The sequence below is a fragment of the Geospiza fortis genome, unplaced genomic scaffold, assembly GCF_000277835.1.
Source record: "Geospiza fortis unplaced genomic scaffold, GeoFor_1.0 scaffold196, whole genome shotgun sequence".
NCBI lineage: Eukaryota > Metazoa > Chordata > Aves > Passeriformes > Thraupidae > Geospiza > Geospiza fortis.
In genome coordinates this window covers 854,443-864,247 of record NW_005054487.1, presented here as the reverse complement: position 1 = coordinate 864,247, position 9,805 = coordinate 854,443, and the positions used below count along the sequence as shown (strand labels likewise).

The window sequence follows — 9,805 nt, the reverse complement described above, 5'->3', positions numbered from 1 at the left end:
AAATTGTCTGAAAAATAACCATGGCAAAATAGAATTCAAAGGAAACAAATGTCCCTTTTCACTTACCCATGGCAGAGCTTTAACAATTCCTTGCTAGTCAAGTTTTCAACCCTCCAGTGGCTTTGCAGAAGGGGTAAAAATGTAGAAACTACTGCAGTTTCTATAATGAATTTGCAAATCTGTCAAGAAATTGTCTTTATTTGAAAATCATTACTAGAGGAGCTAGTAATAGCATTAGCAATATAGCACAGTCAGAAAGCCTGAATAAAAGTGAATAGCATAAAGATCTGAAGTAATACTCAGATTTTCTCACTAATACTCAGGGCTTGAATTTCTGGACATGTCTTGGTTTTTGAGCCTCTAGATTATAGCTTGATCACACTTTCAGGATTTTCTTAAAATTATTGAGAACAGAGGCTTAGTATCTATAAGATTCTTAATTTTCCACACATTTCTGCTAGCCTAGACTGTAAACAAGGGAGGAAATGGGAGATTTGACAACAAGGAACTATTTTATAAGCACAATTACTGTAATATATTATTCTCTGAGACAAATAGTAAGTATTAAAACACTAAGTTTTGTGGGACAAGGAAACTGTGTCCACAAAGCACTTATTTTCCCAGGGCCTGGATAATGCTTAGTGAAAACAGTAACTTGGTGGCCTCTAGTGGTGTGATCACAGGTTGTTCTAGTAAAATCACCTTTTGAAGAGCCTGTTGTAAACTAAACAGAGGCACCTACATCTAATGATCACTTTGCTACCATACCATACCTGCTTCCTACATTTGTCTCATCACACCATAGTGAACATGTTTGACATTCTCTTCAGCATTTGATGGATACTCAAGGCTGTGTAGAGGTCAAGCTTCAGGCATAAAGCCTTCTTCAAAAGTAAGGCCTGTAGATTCCCGTTTTATAGACTTTTGGAAATCATAAATACTGTTTTTTATTTGATGCATTAAAATCTTCTGAGTGCCAAAAAGACTGGTATCATGGATTTGTGAAAGAAATTTAATCTTTCACCATGACTGAAGGGCCTATGTTATTGTTTTGGTTTTAGCTAACATGGGGCTGAAATCTGTGGAGTTCTGAAAATTATGAATCCCTCATGTAATTCTGTTAGACATGGCCAGAAATCCTGACACTTCTGAGCAGTCAAACATCCCTTTGAGCCTTGAATTTCCAAGCTGGAGCACCTGAACTTATCCCTGGTGTCTGGATCTAGTGAGTTTCTGTTAGGACCACTGAGGCCAGACACTTGGCTGGCTTGGATTAGGTAGAAATCAGGAAACTGCTTTTCTGTTACAGGTTTTTGGTGTACTAAAATCATGCTGTTTGCTTAAAACCAAAGTGCTAAGCAGAGAGCTCACTTCCAGGAAAATCTTTTCCCTTGGACTTTTGGAGGTGATGATAAATGAGGACAAGCAGATGTTTGTGCTGCCACAGCTGGAATGTGCATCAATGGCACATGCCAGGACAGGCATTTGTGGGCAGAAGCTTGTGGCATTCACATTCTCTGAACAGAGGGAGACATAACTCTCTCTCCCAGGATTTTTCCTGGAGAAGCACAGAGAGAAAAGAGAAAACAATTCCTATCTCTATTCACTGCTCCTGTTGTTTTTGCACATGTGGAACGTGTTATGGAGATTGTTTACTGAGAGTGAGTTCTTAATTGGATTCTGGTGATGATTGTTTATATTAATTGGCCTATTAGATCCAAGCTGTGTCCTGACTGTCTGGAGACAGTCGTGGCTTTTTCTTTAGTATCTCTTTGGTATAGTATAGTATGATGTGATATAATATAGTTTTAATAAAGCAATTGTTCAGCCTTCTGAATCATGGAGTCTGATGCCAATCATCCCCAGATGTTGGGGTCGCCCTGAAGCCGGGCATTGATTCTGAGGTTTGCATTCCCTTTGTTTGGTGCTCTCTGTCACTTCCAGCAGTGCCCTGGGGAGGTTTGCGGTCGCTGGCGGGATCGATCGTTCTGCGTAACCCTATGCAATTCCAATTCCCCACAGGTGCCCCTGCCTGGCTACATCGAGGCTTACCCGAGGCCCCGCTACCAGCACAACTCCCCATCCCGGCTGCCCAGGCAGTACAGCCAGCAGGGCAGCCTGCACCCCAGCCTGGAGCAGGCCCCGCTGGCCTCCGCCGCCGCCTCTCAGCACAGCCTGGCCGACAACGACCCCTCCGACGCGCCGCTCACCAACATCTCCACGGCTGCCCTCGTCAAGGCAATAAGGGAAGAGGTGGCCAAGCTGGCCAAGAAGCAGACAGATATGTTTGAGTTCCAGGTCTAATGTATCTTCTGTGCACGCTGTTTGTGTCTTGCGACCTGGGGAAGCTAAGAAAGCAGCTCCTTTAGTTTTTGGTCACAAACTTTCTGTGAATTGTGCCAAAGCGATGGCGTTTTAATCTGTCTGAAAAGTCAACACTATGAAATGACTTAAAGCAGAGCAACAGGCCTCTGAAGACATGAAATTCTGCTTTCCAGCTAAGGAAAAGCTGCCAGGAAACTGTTTCATACTGATGAGATCAACCATATGCAATTGTTTGTCACTTTGCTCTTGTATTATGACCCATCCTCACTAAAGATGCTGCTGAACATGTCTGTGCCACAAGAAGTTTCATTTATAGGCCCAGAGGCAGAGCTGCTGAAAATAACTTCTGCATGCCAAAACTTTGATTAGAGAAGAAAAAACCCGCAGAACAGGGTTTGCTGAAGGCCACAGCTGGTATGGCAGTGGCTGTGTTAATTTGCTGTGGGGCATTGTATAAGGGGTGCTGATTTCAGCAATGCAGAGTCATTTCAGCCTTTTCATCCCAGAGACTGTATTCAAACCAAAAGAATTCAACACGATTAAGTAATACAAATAAAAGTCCTGTAAATAGCTCCGAGTCTCTTCATCCTATTAACAGTGCAAAGAAGTGAAAGAAGAGAGGACTGTGGAGAGGGTGAATGACATTTCCATGATTGGTGGCTACCTTGTCATTCAGTGCCACTGATGAATTATGGAGGAGATTTTTTTTTTTTCAGCGTGAAAGAATACAATGCATGAAGAGCCAGCAAAGGATATTGGTGCTAAAAGCTTCCCAGAGAAATGAAAAAAGGTTTTTCCTGTTTGCTCTATAATCGGGCTTCTCACTCTGAATGCATGTGAAGCTGGTATATCTGAGACCTTTAAATCCTTCCAACCTGGAAAAATGAATACACCTGCTTGGACAAGGAAACCTCTGTTCAACACAGTGCTTTTTTCCCTCTCTCTTTAACAATGCTATCTACTAGAGTGATGCCAGAAAGTACTACCTGAAGCTGCAGTTGATTTTGATTGCGCTGGCACGGTGAATGCGCACCCAGGAAGTTCTGAATGTAGAGGACCTAATTACTATATTAACGTGTAAATAAGTTAACAGCTACATGGATTAACAAAAATATGAATGTTCTGTGAAAAAGAGAGCATTGCCAGAAATGATGCTGACTTTATATTGTGCAAGATAAAGGTCACTGATTGTTACACTGCGTTGTGGTAGGAATCCGATCCCAAAAGAAAATCAAACCACTTGGGATGGGACAGTAGTTAATATTTTGCAGTTGTACAAACTAGTTGGAGATCATGAACAGTTGTTTTCAGTTCCTTCAGCAATTAGCTTGAGGAACTGAAGTTGTTGCGAAATTTGTTGTGTTGGGCGTGTTTGATGTCAACTGGAGTTAAAGGTAATGTCCTTCATTTCAGTGGGTTATTTAGTTATCCTCAATTACTATTTTGTCTGATCATTTCATTTCTCTGAGTTTCTTTGGTCTTAACTGATGTGAGAAAGGGAACTTGGTTTAGCTTTTTTGGCCATCAGTAAATTGAGAGAAGGAGAGAGAAGACTAGAATAGGGGATAGAAGAAGAAATTGATGAAGCACAAACTTTTAAAGCAGAGCTATTTTTCCCCCTAATAATTATACTATAAACCCTGAGACTGTGATGCGTAATTATCCTAGAATATACAGACATCCTCTGCTCCAATACCTTGAATATTGCAGAAGCGTTTGGAATGCTAGCTAATCTTTCAATAAATGTGAAATTTCATTTTTATTATTTAAAATCAGATATAAATAAAATGTATTTTTGTAATTTCTATGTATATATGTGCTGTATATTTATATAAGTGACTAGTCTGCTATAGTCAGAAAATTTCCATAAACTAAGTGGAAAAAGAAAAAAAAGAAAGAATAAACCCCTGATAATTTTACTGATCAGTATAAACATCCTATGTCTGGAGTACACAAATATACAATTGGGTGACTTGGATACTAAACAACCAAAGAAACTCAATTTTTCATATAAATACAAGTCTAGTAAAGGCTGACTGCTGTCTCAGTTATCTGTCAGCCAGGTAATACTGATATTATCAGTGTAATACAACACAGCCAAATTGGGTTAAATGAATAGCTGGCTAAGAGCATCACACTTTAGAATAACAACTGAAAAATACTGGGCCAAACTCAGTGTACCACAGAAAGACAGGTTCTGGTTGGCTTCAGTGGGAATTTTATTCACTGAGAGGAGGGTTTAGTTTCTCTATTGGGCTTTGTCTATAAAAGCAGATTTCACTAGATCCCTCAAACAGAATTCTGGGTTTTTTCAGTCATTTTGGATCACTGTAACATGAGTGCAGAGGTAATGGAAGAGCAGCTGATTTTATTTAGCCTCAGCTAGTTCACAGCTGGCTTGAGCTAACCTGGGAAGTGAAACCTACCCCAGGTTGTGCCAGCCACATTGTGCATCAGCTTGATTTCTGTTTTTGAATCAATCTTCTGTGTAGCCCAGTGAAATTTTGCAAGTAAATGGGTCCTTCTAAGCAATGGGGGTGAAATGTGCTGTGTAATAAATTTCTCTAGCTTAGACTCCAGTTTTGCAGAGTTCTCCTGAGGCTGAAATTGTGCAAGCAGCCAGGATCCCATGGATGAGCATGCCAAAGCCATAGAGGTGGGAAGGGAAATGTAACAATGTATTCCCAAAAAAGTCACAGGAAGCAGGGCATTCCAGTTTTAAACAGCATCTTTTGGACACCTAACTCTGTTTGTAAGTCTGTTCCCATTCTTAAATTGTGGCAATTTAATGGTTCTATTAAAAATGTGTGAGGGTAAAGTCTCATACATCTTACACAATGAATCTTGTATCTTGCCATACTGGAAACTAAAAATTTTGGAAAATTTGGAGATGTCCAGGGTTTGGATGTCTGTAGAAAATGGAAAAGCCCCAAACAAAAGCATTTAAATAGCCTTCTAGAAAGAAAAAAACATTTCAGTATAGTTAAACAAAGTACTCTTCATACTTCTGATGAAGACCTGTTAGAGATTCAAAATTTATTTTGTTTGGTATTATTATGGATGATGTGCAGTCTACTGAATATTTCCTGAACCATCACTCTGAAACCATTGTGGTGCACTTTATTCAGAAAACCATCTTACATTCTTTGTTCATGATGCCTTTTTATCCTGTTTGTAATATGTTTCTGTAATTTTTTTTTTAAAGTATCAAGTAAGATTATATCAAGACACTTAGGACATTGCTGGGAAAGAAAAATCATGCTGTAATATTTATACTGTCTGAGCACAAAGCAATGATAAAGTGAAAATATAGTGTAAAAATAATTTGTAATATAATAAACATTTTGTATGGCTACAAGTACAATATAGTTTTTCAATACTGATTTCAAAGAAGAAAGTATTTGTGTTTAAAGTGATAACCTTGTCCAGATATATCCATACCATTTTTACTGAGGAAAAAAGTAGTAATTTAGCTTTTTCTACTCAATGCCCCAATTTTCTTTAAAGATATGTTAAATGTTTAGGTGAAAGTACTGTTTACTGTGTACACAAAATGTTGATGTTCTGACCGCTGTCAGTCTTCAGATTTGTAAATCATCAGTAGAAACAGTTGCAAGTGAAACAACAAAAAAATTCCTTCTTGGTATGTGTGTCCTGCCACTTTCACTTGGAAAACCACTTGTGACATTTATTGGCATCAGCAGAACAGCAACTTTAAACAAAGGATAAAAGGGAACTTGTTGGCAGCCATTTCTTGACATATAATCTGTGTTGGAGAGGAGCTCTAGCACTCAGTTCTGGAAATATGAGTAATATTTGTATGTCATAATACTGTGAGTAGAACTTGACAGAAGTGCATGCAAGCCCTACATATAGAAATGAGGATATTATCTTAAACTGTGATCATTTCTTTTTCAAACTCTCTTCGAAAGAGACACATAAGAAGTGTAAGGTAAAAATGAGAGGCAGGTAGAAAATGGGTTGAGTGGCAGAATTGTTTTGTTTAAGGGCTGATACGTACCAAGCTGACCACAGTTTCCATTACATTTCAAGATGTCTGACTGCTAAAGAATTAATCACATTTTAATGTGTTTTTTTAGCCCTGCATTGCCAATATCAGAGCTGACTGCCAGCTTCTAGAAGTCAGAGGGAGCTTGAAAGCAGCAAGTTTTCTGAGCTCACTGCATTTTGCTGCCCCTGTTCATCCTGTGCACATCTCAGCAGCTCCAAACTCTGTGTCCAACCAGCTATTGTCCTGCTCTTGGATTTCTTATACAGTGGCTTCCCAACCCTCACTGACACAAAATGGCAGAGGGACAGGGATCTTGCATGTCACTCATACCTACTAGAAAATGCAGCTTTCCCTTCATGGGTTAATTTTTAACTCCAGGAATGAGCAACAGATTTCTTTTTTATCAAAATAATTCAAAATTTTTTTCCCTCTCATTTTTTAAGGAAAAGAATACTCTTTGAGAATGCTTTTTTTGAACTTTTGCCTTTCTCGCAGAAATAAATAATGCAAAACTCAACTTGTGGAAATGAGATTTATATATAGATGAGTAAAGAAATTGCATACTGACTTGCTCTTTAAAAATCTTTCAAGATGGCCAAGTCATAAAGGCAAAGCTGGTCAATGCTGCAGAATCTCTCCTGAGAATAACTGCATTGCACAAAGTGGTTTAGGTGCTGATTTTAAAAATAGTTGAAATGCCCCCAAATTATATAATATTTCATGCTTTTAAAATCGCTTTAAGACCATATTCTTATGAATATTGTATCCTATTCGTGTGTATCTATATATCTGTGTGTCAAAAAATATTTAAATATTTTTTCAAAGCTGGTTCTATTTGTCCATCATTTTGTCCCCATCCATTTCAGGTTCCTAAAGGGGTAGAGAGGCAGCAATGAAGAGATAAATCTCAGAGTTTTAACAGAACAATCATGACAGAACAATCTCTGTTCTGTTATGAAGCTCATGGAAGATGAGAAATGGGCTTTAAATACTTAGGTTGTCGAATGTATAGTGGATGTCTTGAAAAGAATTACAAGTATCATGAAGAGGTGTTTAAGGAATTTGATTTTCTTTTTTCTTTTTTTTGCATTTGTTGAAAATAATTCTTGTTTTAGGAAGTCTGACTTCATGAATTTTCCGCACTCAGTTCATACCCAAGGAGTAAGTTGTTACTATATTGCATTCTGTAAATAATTTTGTAACTTTAGAAACTCACATTTACCCACTGGGCAGTAATGGGTGCAAAGGACTGCAAATCACAAAGAAAGGTGATTCCACCGAGCACAGTATTTAGAGAGCAGGTGAATTTCTCTTCCAGGGTATTCCCTCTTCACTGGAGCCTAGAGCATTTCTGTGCTGTGTAAACCAGTCCAAACACCATAACTAACTCTGGCACCAGTTAAGGTCTTGTGTATCTGGCAAGGAGATCTGGATGTAAGTAAAACTGAAGTTTATTCTTCATCCCTGTCTTTATCTCATACTCTCCATGCTGCAATGAGAAAAAAAACCTGAATACTTTATTTTGCAACAAACAAATTTTAATATTTCCTTCTATGACAAATAGACTGGGAAGGCTTTTCCAGTTCATCTTGCTGCTGACTTCTGCAAGCTGTATTCAATGCCATACTTGATAGAAAAAAAATGAGAGAGAAGCCACAGGTTTTGGAAAATATGATAGAACCCATCTTTCTGAGGCTTAAATTTTGATGCAGGATTTAGCAACCCAACAGAAACAGCTCAGGCCTAACAAAAGGGCAGTTTTTTTGGATTCATCAGAAAGCACGTTTGTCCAGCACAGATATTCCTGTGCTTTTTGACTTTTTATTTTCACTTGATGTCTTCCCTGCCATTGCTGTGCATTCTGAATTTGAGTTTGACATGGTGTACACAAAGTGCACTCTTTACCTCGCTGATACCAGGTGTGACAGCAGCAGTAACCAGCACAGGACAGAATTTTTAAGCAGCCATGGCACTGCATGGCTTCAGCCCATGGTGTGCTTTGTGTGTTCTCCTTTTAGTGTTGAGGCAAGCCACAGCTGCAGGGAACATTTTCTGCTGCAATGTTTGGTTTACTGGCAATTTTTTTGGTTTTGTTTTGTTTACTGGCAATTAACACCTGCTCCCTTCAAGGAGAACAGGGCTGAGCCAGTATCCCCCCAATAAATTAGCTATCACAAGTGTCTTAAAACTTTGCCAGGAAAGGAAGGATGCTGTCTGGTTACGGGTGGTTGGAAACTGGGAGATGGAAGGTCATTTTGCTGCTCTTCAGGATTTTGGATTGGTCCAAAATGTGACTGTGCCTCAGTGTCCCACGTGTAGGGCAGGGTGAAGGAACAGCCTCTCCTCACTGCTCTGCTGAAACTCAAACCTGGACTGCAGTGGCTACTTTAATAAGAAGCACCATTTATTACTTCATGGAGCTTTGGGAATTGTTCAGGACTATAAAGTACCTATTCCTATGGTAGCATTTCAATAAATGTGAATTTAAAAGGGAAAAAAAAACCCTGCTTGAAAATATTTCAGTATGTTCTAGGAAGCCTTTCCAATAACAACCTCTACACTTTTTTACAGAGATTTACAGAATTTATATCAATAAACTGTCTCACTTCCCAGGCAACAGATCTCGCTTTCCAAGGAAATGAACTTTTCTTACCTCTTTGAATTATGGAAAGGACTAGCTCTGCATGATTACAAAAATCCATGTTATCTTTGGTGTTCACAGCTTGATTCAACTGAATTGTAATGGCTGTGTCTGTGAAACTTGCTCAAAATTTATGAGTGTTTCAGCTGTAAGTGGGAAAATTAATTTTCTGAAGCTGCAACATTGAGAGCAAATTTAAAGCCGAGTCTAGGGATTAAATCGAGAGAATGAGAAATAATTAAAATTTTATACTATGCAATCTGAAGGAAAATCTCCAAGACCTGTTATTTAAAACTACATGCTGATGGTAGAATTTTACATATGACTGAAAAGGGGGGATTTAAAATGTTCTGGGTCATTACCAAATTCATCTGTTTTTACTCTGAGCCATAGGGTGATTCTAGAAATAAAGCTTCTGAGTACATAGAATAGTTCCTTTCATGTTAGTGGCTATAGCTTAGCTGAAGTTGTACACGTGTTTTCCTTGGCAACTTTGCACATGAAATAAAATATGTCTTAAAATCTGTCTCGCTATTTATTGGCTGTTCCTGCTGTCTCCTCCTCTTTAGATCCAGTTTTTGTGGTTTTTAATATCATTTACACAGGCCTAAGTTTCGTGCTGTCAGTCTGAAGTAGAAGGAAGAGGAAAATGCAGCTTTTGACAGGGCTGCTTTTGTATAATTTGTGATGCAAGAAATTTGGAATAAAAAGTTCCTTTACTACTACTTGGTAGTTTCAGAGGAAGAAAGAGGCTGGAAAGGGTCTTCCAAAAATAGAGGATAAATGAAATTCCTAGTGTAAGTATCACTAATAAGGTTCTAGACAGA

At 38.6% G+C, this 9,805-nt stretch overlaps 1 protein-coding gene across 1 annotated transcript in view; it reads left to right on the top strand.

Annotated features, from left to right (window-relative positions):
* The window catches only part of KIAA1549L (KIAA1549 like), a 78,423-nt gene extending 69,603 nt beyond the window's left edge, over positions 1-8,820 (top strand). Inside the window, exon 20 of the mRNA XM_031063204.1 lies at positions 2,023-8,820. Coding sequence (XP_030919064.1) covers positions 2,023-2,304 — 282 coding nt within the window. The 3' untranslated portion in view covers positions 2,305-8,820. The remainder of the gene's footprint in view (positions 1-2,022) is intronic.
* Positions 8,821-9,805: the final 985 nt, after the last annotated feature.